Here is a 21576-nt window from a genome sequence, read left to right on the forward strand (position 1 = left end):
AAACAACGTTAATTTAAATGTCAGCGGGTGAACTTATGCGAATTAGGCGAGGCAGAGAATAGGTGTGTTCACATTTCTTGTCTCCCAATCAGTTGAGGTTTTTTTTTTATAAATTAAGCTAATGTGAGAGGTTCTGTGTAGGTCTATATACTTGGGATTTTTGTTTTTATAATGAGAGATAATATCATACTCACATGTTACATAAAGATCATAATAGGCAGCGGCGTGAGGGATTTTATTTTCTCAAATTGTCGACTGCGCACACCTTCGAGCTGACTCACCTGCGATCATCACTGCTGGCTCGAAGCAGTTCTTCACACTAAACTGCCCATAGAATATTATCTCCGTTTCCTGCTGTCAATCTTTCTTATATGTTAGTGTAATATGTTTTTAAGCATTTTTGATATATTTTTGAAATATAGTTCATATAAAGGCAGATATGCTGAAGTATACAGAGATTATCAAAAGTGAATTCTAGTGACCAAAGATAAAAGTAGCTGATTACAAATTTCTAGAGTAAGCATATAAATAGCATTGAGTTTTAAGTACAGAAGATACATTCTTTAATGAGGAAATCCAGATATACATATGACAGTTCTCAATGTGCTGACAGAAGCTAGTCAGCACAGTTGCAACGCATATGTCAGCAAAAAGTCGATGCCTTGCTGGCCCCAAGTGAATAAATTTCGATGTTGCATAGAATACACGAAAAACGGAACTGATTTGCTGCTGCGTACCAGCATCAGAGGTTTTAGAAGAGTATAAAGGCTCCGCTGTTGCAGGTTTATTACACAAGGGCTGTTTAGTTAAGTAGAGCTGCCGGGCAGCGTAGGAGCTGCTGCAGCTGTATATACTCTAGGGTATAATGGCATAGGAGGTCCGTAATCATGATCAGGATATGCCATCTTGCAATCTGGCATCTTCACTCTATATTCTAAATATATTCCTGTTGGATGATGATTTTGCATAGAGCCGCTATGGGAACCAAAGAGGTGATAGCTTGTGCCAAGGAATTTACCAACTAAATTACGCTTACTCAAGTGTGATAACATTGCATTAGCGTCTATCTTATCACTCCGCTGGCCTCTGGAATTCCCTGCAGTGAGTGGATAATTCCGGGCAGCCTAGACGTTGCCAGGGTAAAAAGCAGTTGCATGAGGTATCTGAACGCTGTCATAGGAAAAATCTTTGGCAGACAGCGTTAGACTTGCCCAACCCACTAAAAGTGTTGCTAGACAGGGTGATGTAGACTCATGTGTTTGGCATGTTCTTCTCATGGCATGACATTAGAGCTAACATGTCTGTGCCTTTGTGGTCCAATGGCCTGTGGTTATTTCTCCTAGCATTGTTGTGTTTTAAAAACAAGAAGTCAACCATTGTGATGATTTTGTTTTGCCACTTGTAAAAATAAAATATGGCTATTGACTACTGGTTTGACATTTTAGCTACAATCAGAGGGTGACTTACAATCACCTTTGCATTAATATTTTTGCTACATACACATATTCGTTTTAATATATAAAATAATTTCTGCCATTCGGTGTCTGAAATCTCATGAAACATCACAGTTTTTAATAAAAGCAGTAAAGCTGAGAAAAATTAAAATAAAACTTAAAATAGCCAAACTATATTAATAAATTGAACTAAAAATACATGTAGTATATATATAAGCTTGATCAAAATATGATATATATGTCTATCACACATTACTAAAATACATGTATTGCCGAGCCTAGTTAACCTACACGGTCATTCAAATGTTTCTAAAAGCAACAATGAGACTTTTTTTACAAATTATTATTTGGATAAATAGCTTTTTAAGTTTTATTTGCATTTTTACATTTAGCCTTTTCTGAAAGCTAATTCAAAGAATTTCTTTGGTGTTATAAATCGTGAAGTATTTATTCTTGTCTCTGGGCTTGAAAGTCAATTATGCAAAAGCAATTATTCGCATAAGAATATAAAGCAATTTTAAAGCAAATTTGCTTTGAAATGCCATTTTTTCTGAAGTGTTCTTAGAGTAATTTGGCCATCTCACTGCTTCCTAAATGGTCACATTATTAGAGGGATGCTACAAAGCCACACGTAAGAAGATGAATGTGGTATACCCTACAGCTTTTTCATCTATAAAGCAGATTTTTTGATGACCTCTGGGCACTTTGGACTCTGATATAAAAGTGAATTTCTAGTAGTCAAAAGATATAGTGAAAATGGCTATTAACTTAATAAAACCATTGGTAAACAATATATTAGCCCGTAATGCTTGATAATCATGGCATACGAAGCAAATATTACATATTGACTCACTTTTTATATGGAGGTTTTGCTATAAAGCATCCTGAGAAATCCAAACAATATACTTATGTGACTGACGTTTTGACAGAACTATTATGTTTGAACACTTCAAAGTATAGCACTTCATTTTGCAGAACATGGGAACGCACAAAATTAAAAAAAATTATTCGTCAAGGATTGGTTTTTGCTAATATAAACTGTAATTCTTTAAGATTAAACTGCCATGATTTGTAACAAAAATCACGTGTCATTTTTTTGAACATTTGGCTTTAATAAAAAGTATTTGGCGTTATTTAAATCAACAATGGATCAGTATAAAACTAATAGCAAATAAGCTTTTAAATTTTATCTCAAAACAATTAAATTTTATCTCTTAAATTTCATCTCAAAACACAATCATTTACTCATAAATTGATAGCAATGAATAACATAGGCCTATCTGGTATTTAATTAGAATTAGGCATGACAGTACGTTAGAATTTGTGATATTCAACTATCTAATATACCTAATATAATGGAAGGGAATCTGACTATAATCACTTCCTCAAAGGAATAACAACTCCTACGTAACGCATTTTTGTTGTATAGAAATGCTGTGAACGCTCCTAGTTAATGCTCAAATCCTTGTGTAGTTGCTGTATGTAAAAGGCTGCTGGTTTTACTCAGCCACTAGACAAGTTTTTGTCTCCATTTTTATGAACTTTTAGGAAACATTTGGCTGTGAAATACTAATGTTATCGAGGGATAGAATGAAGGCACAATATGAAGCTTGTTTACTAACGCCTACTGACACTACCTTGGGCTTTGATGTTTCTAGTTTTATAGAGCTAATAAAGGCTTATTTTTATTTTATATTGTAGCTATTTTGCCATGATTTCTTTTATTTTCTTCTTAAAATAATTGATTATCATTTATTTAGATATAAACTAAATGTAACATTAATTTCCAAGCTAATTTTAGCATTTGTAATGCTCTACACAGAAGACGTGAAGTCTCCTTCGGCATTAACTTGGTCACTCGATATCCTTCTTGGTTTTTTAAAATCCAAAATAAAGTATCAACTATGTACAAACTCGTTTAGCCCAGCACTCATTTGTTATATTCACGATGGTGTCGTTTAATTACTAAAAAAGGCAAGGTGACAAGAATGGTATCCAACTTACAATTGCATTACAACTGGGCATCTTTAGACATCGAGTTCCCTCGACGTCTAAAGCTAAGCAGATATCATACTCCATCTTTGAGAGCATTTCAGAATATTTGTACACATAGTTATTACACCTGATGATCTCTCACCGCACACTAAACTGCCAGGGTGCTAATTCAATTAAGACTACAAAAACTAATCATTTTGTTATATTAATATTATATTATATATTATATTAGTAAAAATAATAATACTATTTTGTTAAGATAGAAAACAAACTAAAGTAAATTGACAGCCAACATATAGCAATACTTGAAGTACCAAAAGGTTCCATACATTCACATAGCTGAGTCAGTGACTGAGTCACATAAGATTTTTCCAGATTAGGGAATCAGCTAAGAATGTGGTAGCTGGCGCTGTCCCAAAAGTGCATAGCAAAACAGTAATAGTACAGGGAGGAGCATGCTTGTATTCACCATTGTAAAGTGATGCCATAGTTTATAGAGAGCATCTGTCAACCTGTGTTACAGTAGTACTGTTGTTTAGCTAACTAGCCTGTCGTCCTATATTTAAGCTATTTTTCATTTACAAATTCAGTCGTAAAGTTATTTATTCTGGGTTTCTTTTAGTTTGTCAAACCTTCTTTTGTTGGAGCAAGCATTTTCAGGAACATAATAAAACGACGCAAATGCTTATGATTAACGAAAAAGTCACCAGATATGAGTTTATTAGTTCTTGTTTTGCGAGTTTTCCCTTATCATGAGGGGTGGTTACTGTTTCTGGTTAACTAAGGGAGAAGCGGGAATTACTGTATAAGCTAAGCCGTCCAGTGAAGCTACCGCCTTCTCTAGAGTACCTGCTGTGCGACTGTCACTTCTCTAGAGTACCTGCTGTTCGACTGTCACTTCTCTAGAGTACCTGCTGTGCGACTGTCACTCAAAATGCTCATAGAAGGCCAAAGGCAAAAAAGTACAAATCTATTTAGGGAAGCCAGGCATTCAAACATAACCATGGTTGGAAGGAATAGTGCAAGCGAACTTGTTTTTGCGCTTTGATCATAATAATTAAAAACACACTGACTATTTTTTGTCCAGTCATAATTAATTTAACACGCAGTTCCCACGAATTTGTTTATCAAAAATATGCTAGGCGCACAAGTCTTAGGGTACGGAAACACGTAACGATTTTTTTCATTCATTCTGACCGAAATCACGAAATGAACGAAAAACACAGAATTATTCGCCCAAAAACTCCCAGAATTGTCTGATTTGTGCATGCACACCGAAATCGTCGACGAAATGCTTTTTATTGATTAAAAAATTATTAGCGATCACGATTCTAGCAGCTTTTGCAATTTATATAGTCTGAGGCACTTAATGCGACACACAAGAAAATAGTAACACATTTGCCATAGTAAATACGATGCAATTGACTTGATTGCACTAAAGATGGCAACCTTTTCTACAACAGAACTTTCGCTGCTAAAAAGAAATCGTTATTATTAAAAAAGAAACTGTCTGTAGCCATAGTGTCCGAACGATAAAGAATCAACAATAGCGCAATTTAAGCAGTTGCATAGCATGTACTATGTCGAGCTGCGCTGGTACTTTTATTGTGTGTCGTTATACGTGTCTTGGATTATATAAATTGTAAAAGCTGCAAGAATCGTTCTCGCTAATAATTTGTTTAGCCAATTTAAAACGTTTCGTCGACGATTCCGGTGTGCATGCACAGCTCAGACAATTCTGTGAATTTCGGCCTAATGATTCTGTGTTTTTCATTCATTTTGTGACTTCGGCAAAAATGAACAAAAAATCATTAGGCCCTACGTGTGGCCGTACCTTTAGAGGGGAGCTGAGAAGGCAGCACCCGTCGAAGTCATGCGACACCAAGAGGCTGTTTTTATGTATTAATAAACTTGTTCACATCCTCACATGCACAAGCCTGTACACCCGCACTATTCGTCGTATAAGAACATAATCATACAAGTAAATGTGTTTCGAAATCGCCAGGATAAACCAAACCGAACCTTTGTTCGTAGATTGTACTACTGCACAATCCATCCTTATGATAACGGCTATCGCATATCTTATAATACTAAGTCATTCTAAGGTGGGCCGCTTACAGGAGTGGTATTATCTCCATTTTAGCACTTCACCTAAAATTATGTGACCTTGAAGCCAATCAGATCGAGTGTAGGACTTTTGTAAGTGTTTATGCTAACTCCGTGTTTGATAGGCGTTTAGCTTTCATATTTATCGCTGTTTTCAGTTGTACTACTAAAACATAAGCTATTTGGTCAAATATTGTAATAATAGCTGCAAAAAAATTCAATAAAAAATTCATGTACTTGTTTGTTCTGAGAGATCAAACTCATTTGTCGCTTTTTACTTCCAAAAATATCCATGAACGTCCGTTTTGTTCATTCATCAATAAAATCTAGTCTTTCATTTGATTGGCCATCTGGTTTTCACCATATATTTAGCTAATTGTAAAATTGGGTGCACTGATTTTCCTTTCCTTGACCCTTGGGTTTTTAGACTATGGTCTCTATTGTAGATGAGGGAGACGCACATTTATGCGGCTTCTGTAAACAGAGCTTCAAACGCTTGGACCAATGGCTAGAACACAAGCAACTCCAATGGTGCAAGGCACCCTTCCACCTCAGCCGCAGTCTTTCCCAACAGCAGGAAATAGTAGCCCGTGCTTCCTCCTCCTCACATAACACCTCCGATCTTCATAGACCATACCGCCTTTCTTCAGACGAACCAACAGAACCACAAGGTAGGCTTGTCAGCTGCTCAAAAGGAACAGTGTTTGAAGGGTAATCGAAGAAGAACTGGCAAAAATGGTTACTCACTACTGACACCATTTTTGGAGAAGTCTGTTTCTTGTGAGTGTTTTAACTGCGATCAAGTTTTGCCGATTTTAAACGTAAAACATTCTGGCAGTCAGGTAACCTAAAACAACTAATAGAATCTCAAATGATAGAAAGATATATTTTCTAGTAAAATTTGACGATAGTGTTCCTTAACTAACAATGATTTAAAACTAAAGAGATACTAGACCTTTTTGGGAGTGACACCGATTAACAGAGCTCCTGAACATGCTCATAGGAAGAGATTTTTCTGGTATACTCCTGGAATGAGCCAGCGACGTGGCTTACTCTGGAGAGTGCCCCTTTTTTCTAGATTATTCATGCAGTACTCCGCCCATCTGACTTTCGCACAAACTGCCATATTATTCATGGGATACTACTAACAAATAAAACAATGCTCTGTGTTATGCACAACGCTTGTTTAAAATTTATTATTGGCTTGCGGCTTGTATGATTTTCAAAAGTTAGTGATGGTAGGCCTAAGTCCCCTGTGTGGTCTCGCAACAATGGTAATAGATTCACACACAGATTTAGGTGTTTAGCTCAAAGGCTATTTACTACTAGCGATGGTATTATGCTTGTTACCATATTCATAAATAAAACAACAGGTAACAATAAGTATTAGTGCCTTCCATTGCAAATTTCGTTGTGATGACCGATAAAAATAGTAACAATTTTTCGAAATTTATTTCAACTAATACCTTGATTGGTTATTGTAAAACCAATCAACTTAATGAAAAAAATAGTAGCTTTGATTATATTAATACACATAAAATACTCTGAGATTTGTCGTTGCTAAAATATTGTCATATTACCCTTTTTCGAAGATTGTATTCAAAATCTTTTACGTTGTGAGGTAAGGCGCTTGTTTTATAGTGCATAGAAGATGGTTACCATATCTCTGCATGTATTAGAACTTTGCGAAATTAGTAAAATTCGTGGTTTTGTATGAGACATTTGGTATTGAATCACAAAACTGTTATATTTTCACTTCTAGTACTTCATGGGGCTGTTATTTGTATGGACCTTTTCTAAGCCAATGTCCATAACAATATTTGACAGGCTAAAGCTGTACACCTTGGAAAATCTACAAAATATATAGATCTAATATATAGTTTATATAATATAATTTATATAGATATAAATATATAGTCCCGATATAGTTTTAAATATTGATCTTGCTAAGTAAATGCTATTATTGCTTGTTGAAAGACACTGGCTCTGAAATAGTACTTCCAATCGTAGCCAAATATAATTATCAGGGATTTCAGGTAAAGCACTTTTATGGTTGATGAAACTGAAATATTAAAAAGGAAAAAGCATGCAATTCCAGAATTATGCAATCCTACCTTGACATATGTGTGACATGGTCATTAGATTTTACTTCAAAGCTCGTCAACACACGGAATGAAACGTTGCGAAGCCGATAGAAAATCGCAACTTGTAGAGGTGCTAGGAATGGACTGACGAAAACATCAATTTTGAGTTTTATTGAGACTGATATTCTATAAGATTGACTTTATTTCACTCTTGAACAATGGTTAGAAGATTCCTGCTCTGATTATAATAAAATGAGCTCTTTGTAATTTCATTCAGAGGCCAAAATCTTTTGTTTAAAAATGTGTAGCAAAATTATTAACTTTAAAAGTGGATGCGCTATTTATGCATCATAAAAGTGCTAGTTCACTTCTGAAAATTGATATAAAACTGATATATTGTATCCGTTTATATCAAGTTTTGTATCAAAATATGTATCAGTACATATATATATATATATATATATATATATATATATATATATATCAATGATATATATCAATGATATATAATAATAGATACAGCTATTATTCAGCTTGGAAGGATTATCCTAAGAATATTTTTATTACCCTTGGAACTTTTTCCGTGATAGCCACTGCTCGCTAAGTTCATAAGCCTTCTACACTGACGGGTAAGACAAATATATGTATATTTGATTCGTTGAAATGAGTGGTCATCATTGGACAGATTATATTTGTCATTGTACCTCCTACATGGAATCAGCTTCATTTGAGATTTGTTTAAGAGGACTCACAGGTTCTTAGTTAATAAAAGGTGACTTTTGAATCAATGTTCAATTATCAGAAGTGATGAAGTTCAGTGTGGATGTCAAAGCCTCTTAATTTTGTTTTAATTTAATATAATTTTAATTTTGTGTTACAGTAACAGTGGTTATAAATGTGCCAACTTTCACACATTCACATAATTCTGCACATGCAGTTAATAAGATGACTATAATATTGGCCAATAGGGGGCCAGAATCTATGACATTCAGCTTATCAGATGCTTTAACACACTGACCTAATTAGCCATCTTTCAAAACCAACAAATAATTGCGTCAATGAGAGAACAAAAATTGCTTTGTGACAGAAAAAGTGTACAGACGGATGGACGATGACCAATAATTGTGGATAAGAGGAGAGTTGCTATAATCCACAGTTACTTACAAACTTATCAGATCTCCTTTTGGTTTTACCAAAAGAAGATCTTTTAAACACATATAAGGCTGAATCTAAGACTTTTTTGCTCAAAGTCATGTCGACTTAAGGGTTTTTGTTATCTGTAATATGCTATAATTTTCATCTGTTATGTTTTTTCCTTGACTCACTAAATCTCTGGAATCTGCTTACTTAAGCAGGTCGTTTACACCAGAGATGATAATTTCTGAGAACAAGGATGCCAACAGGAAATGGGTCTGGAATTGTTTGCAAAGTTTTATAGAAAAAATTGTAGTTTTTATCCTTCTAAAAATGCGAAGCTAATCCAGTTCTTGCTCCCTAAACGACCTGTTTTCAGTAAAAAGTGTGACACCCTGATCGCATGCGATAATCAACTTTGACAACTTGATCCTTTGAGGCTGAGTACAGAGAACCTCAAACCATTACCACGGCTGGACAAGTGGGTGTCCTTCAGTGTCCAACGGAATGAGACGACTCCATCGATAGCATAATTTATTACACTCACAATTGAAGTTGGTCACAATGAGCCAAAACATGCAACAGTATTTTTAAGTGTGAAATTATTATTCTACGTGATGAGAGCTATTTTTTAAGTTATTTGGTCAAATTCGTGGTTTTGGTGACCAGTAACTGCACTCTGTGATTGATCGGTAGGGAGGGAATGAAGGCTGAGTTCTGTCATCTATTTGATTATTTATCTCAGAGCTATGTTGGTCGGAAAATCACAAATGCAAAACTGGCTAAATCATCCTGACTATTTTATCATGGTTAGTGCATCAGAATCAGTTTGAGTCATGACCCTTTCTTTCTCGTAAGGTCATCGCTTTAGTTCTGGAAGAGCTGACTTTCACAGATTGATAGCTATGAGTTAAGGAAACTCTTAGATTTCAGTTAATTAAAAGGTTAAACACGTTTGGAAAGAGGACACATTTCGGTCTCAAAACTGGTTGTGAAAATAAAATTGAGCTATTATATATTTTACTAAACTGAAATAACATAAAGTTATCATATATGTTACTAAACTGAAATAACATAGAGCTATCATATACGTTACTAAACTGAAATAACATAGAGCTATCATATACGTTACTAAACTGAAATAACATAGAGCTATCATATATGTTACTAAACTGAAATAACATAAAGTTATCATTTATGTTACTGAACTGGAATAGCATAGAGCTATCATATACGTTACTAAACGGAAATAACATAGAGCTATCATATATGTTACTTAACTGAAATAACATAGAGCTATCATATATGCTACTAAACTGAAATAACATAAAGTTATCATATATGTTACTAAACTGGAATAACATAGAGCTATCATATATGTTTCTAAACTGGAATAACATAGAGCTATCATATACGTTACTAAACTGAAATAACATAGAGTTATCATAGTTGCTATAGTTGATAGCGGCTATTGCATTCAAGTTGCCGAGTTACACGCCTCTATTCTTTCGGTCTTTTGCAACTATAGACATTATAATCGAACTTTCACTTGATCTGAGCGTTATAACTGCAATCAAGTTTTGTCAATTTTAACCTTGAAACATCCTGGCAGTCAGATCACCTCGAACATCAAAAACAATCGCAAATGTTTGAAAAACACTGACACTTTCTGATGAAATCTGCTAAAATGTTGTGTAAGTTGTTCTTTAATTACGATGTGAGTGAGTACTCGATAGTAAATGAATAAGTTTTGGTTTTATAACGTATGATAAGGTCACTTGTGACAACCATCAGCAAGTAAGGTCGCTTGTGACAACCACCAGCTAGTAAGGTCGCTTGTGACAACCACCAGCGAGTAAGGTCGCTTGTGACAACCACCAGCGAGTAAGGTCGCTTGTGACAACCACCAGCGGAGTAAGGTCGCTTGTGACAACCACCAGCGAGTAAGGTCGCTTGTGACAACCACCAGCGAGTGAGGTCGCTTGTGACAACCACCAGCGAGTAAGGTCGCTTGTGACAACCACCAGCGAGTAAGGTCGCTTGTGACAACCACCAGCAAGTAGTCAAACTTTGCTGCGTTTAAATCATCTGTAGCCATTAGTGTATCAGGACAGCTTTTGTTTTGGAGTTCATTTTTCAATTAATTTCTGCTAGCGATCAAGGATTAGACATCAGACTAGTACGCTTCTACGCTGTACATTTGGCGCCACACCAACTACTGCATCCTTGGCCGAGCGGCAAATTAAGGAAGTTTGAGGAGAAATGAGTATCTAATATATTTTTAGCAAAGAAGTTTAGGACATATAGCTACTGCGATTGTAAAGTTTAGGTCATATAGCTACTGCGATTGTAAAGTTTAGGTCATATAGCTACTGCGATTGTAAAGTTTAGGTCATATAGCTACTGCGATTGTAAAGTTTAGGTCATATAGCTACTGCGATTGTAAAGTTTAGGTCATATAGCTACTGCGATTGTAAAGTTTAGGTCATATAGCAACTGCGATTGTAAAGTTTAGGTCATATAGCTACTGCGATTGTAAAGTTTAGGTCATATAGCAACTGCGATTGTAAAGTTTAGGTCATATAGCTACTGCGATTGTAATGTTTAGGTCATATAGCTACTGCGATTGTAAAGTTTAGGTCATGTAGCTACTGCGATTGTAATGTTTAGGTCATATACATAGCTACTGCGATTGTAAAGTTAGGTCATATACATAGCTACTGCGATTGTAAAGTTAGGTCATATAGCTACTGCGATTGTAATGTTTAGGTCATATAGCTACTGCGATTGTAAAGTTTAGGTCATATAGCTACTGTGATTGTAAAGTTTAGGTCATATACATGTAGCTACTGCGATTGTAAAGTTTAGGTCATATAGCTACTGTGATTGTAAAGTTTAGGTCATATACATGTAGCTACTGCGATTGTAAAGTTTAGGTCATATAGCTACTGTGATTGTAAAGTTTAGGTCATATAGCTACTGCGATTGTAATGTTTAGGTCATATAGCTACTGCGATTGTAAAGTTTAGGTCATATAGCTACTGTGATTGTAAAGTTTAGGTCATATACATGTAGCTACTGCGATTGTAAAGTTTAGGTCATATAGCTACTGTGATTGTAAAGTTTAGGTCATATAGCTACTGCGATTGTAATGTTTAGGTCATATAGCTACTGCGATTGTAAAGTTTAGGTCATGTAGCTACTGCGATTGTAATGTTTAGGTCATATACATAGCTACTGCGATTGTAAAGTTAGGTCATATACATAGCTACTGCGATTGTAAAGTTAGGTCATATAGCTACTGCGATTGTAATGTTTAGGTCATATAGCTACTGCGATTGTAAAGTTTAGGTCATATAGCTACTGTGATTGTAAAGTTTAGGTCATATACATGTAGCTACTGCGATTGTAAAGTTTAGGTCATATAGCTACTGCGATTGTAAAGTTTAAGTCATATAGCTACTGCGATTGTAAAGTTTAGGTCATATAGCTACTGCGATTGTAAAGTTTAAGTCATATAGCTACTGCGATTGTAAAGTTTAGGTCAAATAGCTACTGCGATTGTAAAGTTTAGGTCATATAGCTACTGCGATTGTAAAGTTTAGGTCATATAGCAACTGCGATTGTAAAGTTTAGGTCATATAGCAACTGCAATTGTAAAGTTTAGGTCATATAGCTACTGCGATTGTAAAGTTTAAGTCATATAGCTACTGCGATTGTAAAGTTTAGGTCAAATAGCTACTGCGATTGTAAAGTTTAGGTCATGTAGCTACTGCGATTGTAAAGTTTTGGTCATATAGCTACTGCGATTGTAAAGTTTAGGTCATATAGCTACTGTGATTGTAAAGTTTAGGTCATATAGCTACTGCGATTGTAAAGTTTAAGTCATATAGCAACTGTGATTGTAATGTTTAGGTCATATAGCTACTGCGATTGTAAAGTTTAAGTCATATAGCAACTGTGATTGTAATGTTTAGGTCATATAGCTACTGCGATTGTAAAGTTTAGGTCATGTAGCTACTGCGATTGTAAAGTTTAGGTCATATAGCTACTGCGATTGTAAAGTTTAGGTCATATAGCTACTGCGATTGTAAAGTTTAGGTCATATAGCTACTGTGATTGTAAAGTTTAGGTCATATAGCTACTGCGATTGTAAAGTTTAGGTCATATAGCTACTGCGATTGTAAAGTTTTGGTCATATAGCTACTGCGATTGTAAAGTTTGGGCATTGGAAGTTGACCTGCCACAATTTGATTTTCATTGTAATAATGTAGCGGCAAGATTTTACTGTTTATTTCAGGCAATTAGGTATTTTAATCCAGATTATGAACAGAATTAGGAAGTGGTCACCAAAATGGCTGCTTTATAAAGTAAAGAGCATCGACGCAGACGTCGTATTCTTTCTCAGATGTGTTAGCCAACCGTTGGGGTCCGTACTCTGTGGTATTCCAGATATCAGCTTTCTTCAAGTTTTCAGGATCCCTTTGAACTCGCAATACCCAGTTATCACTGGATTTTAACCGTGATCAAGTTTTGATGATTTTAGTTTTCAAATATCCTGGCAGTCAGATTACCTCTAACATAAAAAATCGGAAATGATAGAAACATATCGAGACTTTCTGATAAATTGACTAAAATCTTGTCTCAGTTCATCTTTAAAGTTTTCCATATAAGATTGCTACATACGGGGCTCGAACTCATGAAATCCAGCATAAGACACTGATAGCCTACCAGTTGCGCCAATCTGACCACTATTATCATGCTTTGCAGAATAAGCTTTACTATAATAAGATTGAAGTTCCATGAAAAGTTAAAGAATTCTCATGCGAGGGAAGATTTATACGAGTAGAATGCCAGAGCTCCATGTGTTATCCACTGCTCATTTAATTTACAAAACCAGGTTACTCCAAACAATGTCAGGCTCTAGTGGCAATCCTAAAACTTTCGTTTTCCATGTATATGTGCCACAATCTATCTGATTATGAACTCAAAATTGCACCTTTGCATACAGGAAGGACAATTTCTTTCGTGAATTTTGGTCATGATAGTAGTAGCCTATAGTAACTTGTTTTGCAATAAAAGATATCACTCGCAGCGTCCGGGCCTACTGGTAGTCATATATATACATGCAATGCAATAGTATTAGTTGATGCCGCTAACCTTGGGCTAAAAACACTTGTGCTGCCGTTGCTCCTCTCATTCCCTAGATATCTCTATTCAGTCCCATTTCTCTCCTACTTATTTACTCTGCGTTTAAAATACTGTACCGCTTCATTAGCCCCTGAGGGCTTTCAATAGCTTAAGCTCTCAGCGTCCTTCCTTGGCCTCTCTCCAAATACAGCTTGTAATCAAATGTAATCATTGAGTGGCGCTAAAACATTGCTCTGCATAGTTTTACAAGCCCTGGTTTAAATGCAGATGATTACTAGCTGTACCCGCTACTAACACTTCTCTCTTTTTAACAATGCCAACAGTTGACCCGAATAGTTGCACCGCATTCTTTCAACTTGTGGAATTATGTCCATGCTATTTAGTTCCTTAATAGTCCATTCTTATACGCAAGTTAGAAGTTCAAAATATATACTTCTTTAAAAAATCCATGTAGCTAACAGCTTTAACACGGTTTCGCATGAAAATAAAAATACCGCTAAATATTATGTAATATCTATTATGTTTTATAATACATAATAGTTATTACATAATATGTAGCGTACATGTAAGTACGCTAAATGTACGCTACATGTTATCACTGATAATATGTAGCGCACATGTAAGTACGCTAAATGTACGTTACATGTTATCACTGATAATATGTAGCGTACATGTAAGTACGCTAAATGTACACTACATGTTATCACTGACAATATGTAGCGTACATTTAAGTACGCTAAATGTACGCTACATGTTATCACTGATAATATGTAGCGTACATGTAAGTACGCTAAATGTACGCTACATATTATCACTGATAATATGTAGCGTACATGTAAGTACGCTAAATGTACGCTACATATTATCACTGATAATATGTAGCGTACATGTAAGTACGCTACATGTACGCTATATGTTATCTGTTATATGTTATAAACTTATGATAAAAAACTACTTACTAATCATGTAGCGTACATGTAAGTACGCTACATGATTAGTAAGTAGTTTTTTATCATAAGTTTATGTTGAGCCTGACTCTCATACTTAAGTGTGACTGTCTATTATCACTACGGGCATTTAAATAATGTAAGGGAGACAATTTCAACTTTCATTACTCCTTCATCAGCTTATGCCCTCTAGACATTTATCCAACTTTTTGTCCCCATGTATCTAACAGTGCTTCGATAGCATGCCAAACATCTCTGTGACAACCTGTCACAGGTGATCTGTCTATTCCGAATCATTGGGCAGCTGCTCATCTTTTTATTCTCATTTTAGACATGACAGCGACGAGTGCGCGGTCGATAGAAGGTCACCCTTTGGCAAGCAACGGACCGTTCTCTATGCCAATCAAGCGTAGCCCCTACCCCATCTATAATCGAAAAAGAGACAGAGGTATTTGATACACCCATGTTTATCAGTGAATATAATGTAATATATAACAAATAATACTTTAGGTCTTAAATTGTAGGAATTCATGAAAAATAATTCTGACGTTTGAAGCTTGCTAGACTCGAGGCAGAGTAATATAATTGCCCAATGTTCAAATTATTTTATTAAATTAATTAGTCAATTAAATTCTTCATGCATTTAATCATTTATTTATAATCATTTCTTACTTTCGCAAGCAAAAGAAAATTTGCCGCCAGAATCTTGATACCCTTACTTTCCAGTTTTATGTTTGTTACGGCATCAAAATGAGTCTCTGCTGCCAGCCTTTTAGTTGTATTACCTTTCTACTTGTTATCCAACTTTTGAAAAGATTAATTTGGCTCATTTTAATGGCCTTCGACATAAAGAACACTAGTTTTAATTTTGTATTTCAAGTCATTGAAACTAACTAGCGGCATAGTTATTTAGTTACTATTATTTAGAAATATTTTTTTTGTGTTGCTATTTGAGATGTTTCACAGTTTGAAATGTAGGGCAATTGACTGAATTTGATATTAAAGTTGTGATCCAATCGAATTGAGTGCAAGTCTTTCATTTTATGGACGAACGGTTATTTCATAAGCATATAGATCTAATAGATAGTAAGATTTAATAGAGCATTTGCAGTCATCGCCATCTTTTGCATAGATGTAGCCTTAAAACAGCAATCTTACAAAAGCTGTCACTACAAAATAACGATCTTATATCCACCAACGATGTAAACTTGAACATAAACGTGCTGACATATCTACGCTTGAAATGATTTCAAACATGGTTTGACCAAGTCTCTTCTCAGCTTCGCTAACTGCCATGAGTAATTATTGCCCTTGGATCTTCCTAAGAGCAGATCAAGTATTTGATTGGTTATGACTGTTTCTACACAAGCTGTAATTGGAAGAAAATGTCAAAATGTATTCTTATTAATTACTTCCTTTAGCGATTGATACGCCGAGATAGTCGTGACTGGCAGTGCGGCCTACATGAAGACCCCTGTGCGCTATCTGTTGACTGTTACATCACGTCTCTTATTACCATTGATACATTAATAGGAACAAGACTGGCTGCAAAAAACGACATGCTGTAGAAGAGTGTTAACCTTTTAGTTTGTACATACCGTAAAACCTCCAATTGAACGCCATGGAACTTTATTTTTCCACCCTTCTATAGTGGCGGGCAAATAAAGGTGGCATTTGAATACAGGTTTTATGGTATGTTAGATCCATGGTAGCCAATACTTTGTAAGGTAGTTTGAGTCTCCAAGCTTATGATTGTAGGCGACACATTCAGTTAATTTATTAATATATTCTATAGTTTTATAAATATTTTATGATAAAAATATGTATTTTTGAGCTAAATGAACCAATAGATATAATGACATAAAAATCTTAGCATTTAGCCCTAAACTTTGGATAATTTGAGGACATCTACTAGACCTTCGGAGATAGATTTCAAGTTTTTTATATATTAACTTATTTCAACTCATATACATGTACATGACTTGAAATAATGAAATTAAATGTGTATGGTGTGATCATATCTGTACAGATTGTTATTTTCAACCATTAACAAAATGAAATGTTTAAAATTTAGCATACATAATCATTCAAAAATGTACTTTTACAGCTGTTTGGTTCACATGTTTAAAATCAGCACAAAATGTGCATAAATTTAATATATAATTTATGGCTTTTGAGTAGATTTTTTAAACTTTAGTTTTTCAACAAAGAGGTTCAGTTTATTTCTCATGCACCATGGTTGGTTTACTTGTACTATTTCCCTAAGAGAGCTCGCAGTATCATCCTGCTATAGTTTACCTTTCGATTGTTCCAGTTACTACATCGTCACTAACTTCTACATTATAAACCAACGATTTTTGAACATTTCTAGGTTAGAGCATGATAATGTTTTTTCTACAACAATAGAGTTGTCATTCAATCATCACGAGGTGATGAGGTGATTTAACTGAATAAAGAGGTCTGACCCCTATTCCTGTCCGTTGTGCGATCTTTTGTCATGTCAGTTGAAGCATAGCAATCTATTTTAGAATATGACACCTTTGTGTGCGGACTTATGTCACCGGATAAGCATTGCGTGAGATATCTTTGTCGAAATTATTGATGAAACGGTCACCTTTCATCTCTTAATCTTTTCTAGTCAGGCCTCGAAAGCAGGAGTCTCCGCAGCCGCTAGTGAAACTTGAGAAGTCGTCTCCCACAGAAAGTTTTTCAAATGAATCCTTAGTTCCCACCTCTCCCACCATTGATGAACGGGAGGGTTCGGATCCTTCCCTTCACAAACGACCTCGAGGTGAGAGACTAGGTTATTCACAGTCACTATGTTCCCATAACACGGTTAAGCCGCGAGTTTGTCATCTTCCGCCAGATGGAAACAGCGAAGATCCGCAAATAAAGAAAGTTTTGTTACTTGCAAATTTTTACCAAATGCTTTTTCATGCTTGCGAAAAATAGAAATGGCGAATGGTGCGCAAAAGAGTGCTGCGCAAGCTGATTCATTGAAACGTTTTTCACAGTTATGGCGCAGTAACTCACCATCCGCACTGCTCTGAATCCGCATAATTCTCATCATGAAAGCATGGTGAATAAAATGGAACCAAATACATTTTGGCCCTTTGAACTATTTTAAGAATGTGCCAATATCTTATCTCCGTAATTCATTCTTCGTAGGTAATTAGCAATTATGGAAATGGTCTCTGGTTATGTCTGGGAGGGTATTTCAATTATGGAATGGCCTGCCCAGGCATTGATAATAGCAGCTACATCTGATCGCGGAGAGTATTGCTTGTGAGAGTGTGTGAAATTGTATAGCCTTCAGCCTGCGGGCGTCTCCATGCGCCCCTTTTGTCTCTCAACAGCAGAGATATTGACCCTCGCTCTTCACCCTGCACTGGCTTCCTTCTTGCTTGTTGACTTTTGCAAAAAATTAACTTTAAACCGAATATTCATATTGATCATAGAATCCTGTTGCCACGCAACGGTATTGAAGTAGAATGTAGGTTTTTTACATTAGCTGTCAGGCAGATGGATTTGTTATCAAAAGTACTCGAGGGATACACATCGCATTATCCATAAATCGGGGCAAAGAGATTATATGCAGATGGAGTATTAGACATAACAAATAATATAATAATAGACGTATGCAGGACTTTCTCATCCATCGACCAGATCAAATGCTGTTCCGAGTTATTGCCATCATTTCCTGTTTCGTCCTTACTTAGTAAAAGGTGGAAGCAACAACAGGTTAACACGTGTTTCCTTCTCAAAAGTGAACACCTTTACAGTGAACACTCCGATGGTATCATTTAGTGTAGTTAAACCTGGTGCACAATCGATGTTTCCATGAAATATAAAAATAAAATGGCAAAAGCCCACAAGTAAAACGAGTTTTATTACTCGCAAATTTTGATTGAATATTTCATGTTGCGAAAAGAAAAGATGAAATCGGCATTTTTGAATGAGTGTGAGAAAATGCTGCGCAACCTATTCCATTTTAAACATTTTTACACTTCAATCATCTCCATTTCGAAAGTGTGCTGCTAAGCGAGATAGGAGTGCCCGGCTTTGATCTTTGGCATGAAATTCTTTATCTTTTTCAACAAAGAGCCAGTGTTACTCCTCAACGCGCGAATGTCTATTGAAACACTTATTGTATGGTAACTCAGTGTGTGCACAACTCCAAATCTTCAAAATGGAAGCATAGTGATTGTGTAATATGTGTGACATCTCTCTGTTGTTTTATCACAAAACCGTTGCTTGACAATACATAAAGAAACAATTAAAAAAACTGCTTGTCAGAAGTCGGAAACGGGCATGTGTAAACATACCATCTTTGTCAAGTCAGTTGAACAAGAGAATACGACGCGCTTATGCCTAAAAGCTAGGACAACTTACCGATGACCGTGCTCAAGATAGTCATATTAACTTCTCACACAAAAGTCTCGACTTATTAGACATGCATTCAACGATGATCGACGCTTCTATGTTTTATAATTATAACACTCTATGAATGATCTTTTTCATTCTAACTTTGAGAGCAGATTGTAATTTTTTTAGTCATGTTATATATACATGTATATTGTATGCGAGGCATGCATTATATTGATTACAAATTTTCAGTGGCCATCGGTAAAGCTGTGAAGTTAAGTGCTGAGAATTCCATATTCTCATAAAAAGAGTTTGATTAGAGTGACAAATTTTTGGGAAACTGGATGCATCATCAACTTCATAGAAAAAAGCTAGACACAACATTAACCAGGAGTCGCTAGTTGCTGTGTGAGATTATGACACATTTTCTCAAAGTAGCTCCTAATTTGAAACCCTCTGGAAAGTCTTATTGGATCTTTATCTGTTTTTAATTATAATTTTTGATGTTCTACCGTAACATTGTGCGCAGCAATTGAAATAAGTCCACCATATTTAATCAATTACTGGTAGAAGAATCATTTGCACCATGTTCTTGTATCACCAGGTCGGCCGAGAAAGGATTCCAATCTATCTGTTATAGTTATTCCCCCTGGTGCTGCCTCCTCGCCTACGCTGCCCCATGGTGCTGCCCTTTTCTCACCAGAGCAGTCTTCTTCAGATATCAGCCACTCACGGCGGCCCCTCGTTTTGCCCCGTGTCTACTCTTGCCCAAGGTAAGCGCAGAAGTATTGGCTGGCTTCGGGCTACCGCCTATGATGTAATAGCTACTCTTGCTATTTATGTAAAAGACCTTTTGACCAAATGCTCTTTATCGCTATGCTTCCATCCGCAGGATGAAAACGGCAAAAATTCAAGCGAGTTTTGTTAAATCACAAATTTTTATTAATTGTTTCATGCTTGCGAGTGATAAGCAAAAAAAGCCAGTCAAGCTATTCAATCTTACACATTTCCACTCTTCAATTGTTGCTATTCTGATATTGTGTTGCTGAGTCAGACAGGAGTGCGCTGCTATGACCTGTCACGCAGAATTCTATGTATTTTTTAACAAAGCCGCTTGCGTTAATCCGCAAGATGCGAATGTCTATTGAAATACTTGTCGCACCGTAACACAACGTGTGCACAACTCCATATTCGCACAATAGAAACATACTGTATGTCGGACTGATGCAGGGTGGCTGAGAAATCAGCAAACAGAATCAGTTTAGTAAAAAACAGTCTTTTTTTGCTCTGAAAAATTTATCATGTTTTTCATAAGCAGCAAGCCGAAAGTGGAAGCAATCTCAATACGAGTTTTTGCCTTGAAATAACTTCCTGTTCGTGGTTACAGTCGTGTATTTTTGTTCATCTTCAAATTCGTACTGTTCTCTTTACGAGTGTTGGAGTCATTGCAAGTAGCCCCAGCAAAATTATATTTATTGTAGTGAAATTAACCTTTAAGGAATTAGCATCAGCATTGCAGAAATATATGACTACAACTTACAACCTTAATTTACTATGCAGAGAGCTTAGCTGTTCTCGAAGTTAACTTTTTTGAATAAGCAGGTATCTTTTAGTTTACAGGAAATGAAACACACTCTTTCCGCATGATAAAGTGGTTGTGCTTGGCGGGATCTCTTTCAGAGCTAAAATTTAAATGTTGTATTTAAAAACAACTAATAAATTCATTGTAGTTATATGGCAACATGTAATAAATCTGTTGTATTGCAAAAGTTGTAAAAAGTCTTTACTAGAAATCATTCGTTCCACTGGTTGATGAGATTAGAAATATATGACTTTGTTGTCAATTACAAAATTACCGATTGCTGTTTCTATGAAAACTGGTCAACCAATCATTAGTTTGGCATAATTGGAAATGATCATATCTTTAGTACTTGCTTTAAATAAAGATTTCTAATAATTTATTGTTTTAAAAATTAGTGGCATGTACATGTGTATATTTTGGTACTCGAATTCAGTTGAGAAAGTGCATCTTGTACGAAATAGGGAACTCATTTTATAGACCCTAGGCTACAGTTTTTAACAAACATACAGCTTACAAATCACTTAAAGTCATAGAAGGCTTTCGGATTCTATATGCATACCGAAACAATTGTCGATGACACCGTTTGGATACTACTTTGTTTACAGAAATAAAAGATTAACTTCTTTACTCACCGATATTTTAATAGCCTCAAACCATGGCGACGAGTCATTGCTTGAATATTATCAGCTGACAGGAAACCTCAGATTGGTGTCGACTTATTACCAATGCTGAAGCTACTAGCGTTTTTTGCAAATACG

At 35.7% G+C, this 21576-nt stretch overlaps 1 protein-coding gene across 2 annotated transcripts in view; it reads left to right on the plus strand.

Moving 5' to 3' along the window:
* The window catches only part of LOC137388735 (zinc finger protein 271-like), a 95611-nt gene that overhangs the window by 7740 nt on the left and 66295 nt on the right, over positions 1-21576 (plus strand). Inside the window, exons 2-5 of one of the 2 annotated variants that reach the window (XM_068075190.1) lie at positions 6002-6226; positions 15203-15319; positions 17510-17662; positions 19841-20009. In XM_068075190.1, coding sequence (XP_067931291.1) covers positions 6002-6226; positions 15203-15319; positions 17510-17662; positions 19841-20009 — 664 coding nt within the window. Of the gene's footprint in view, positions 1-6001; positions 6227-15202; positions 15320-17509; positions 17663-19840; positions 20010-21576 lie in introns of those variants that run through there. The other variant, XM_068075191.1, reaches the window with a different exon arrangement.

Source organism: Watersipora subatra, chromosome 2 (genome assembly GCF_963576615.1).
Source record: "Watersipora subatra chromosome 2, tzWatSuba1.1, whole genome shotgun sequence".
Lineage (NCBI taxonomy): Eukaryota > Metazoa > Bryozoa > Gymnolaemata > Cheilostomatida > Watersiporidae > Watersipora > Watersipora subatra.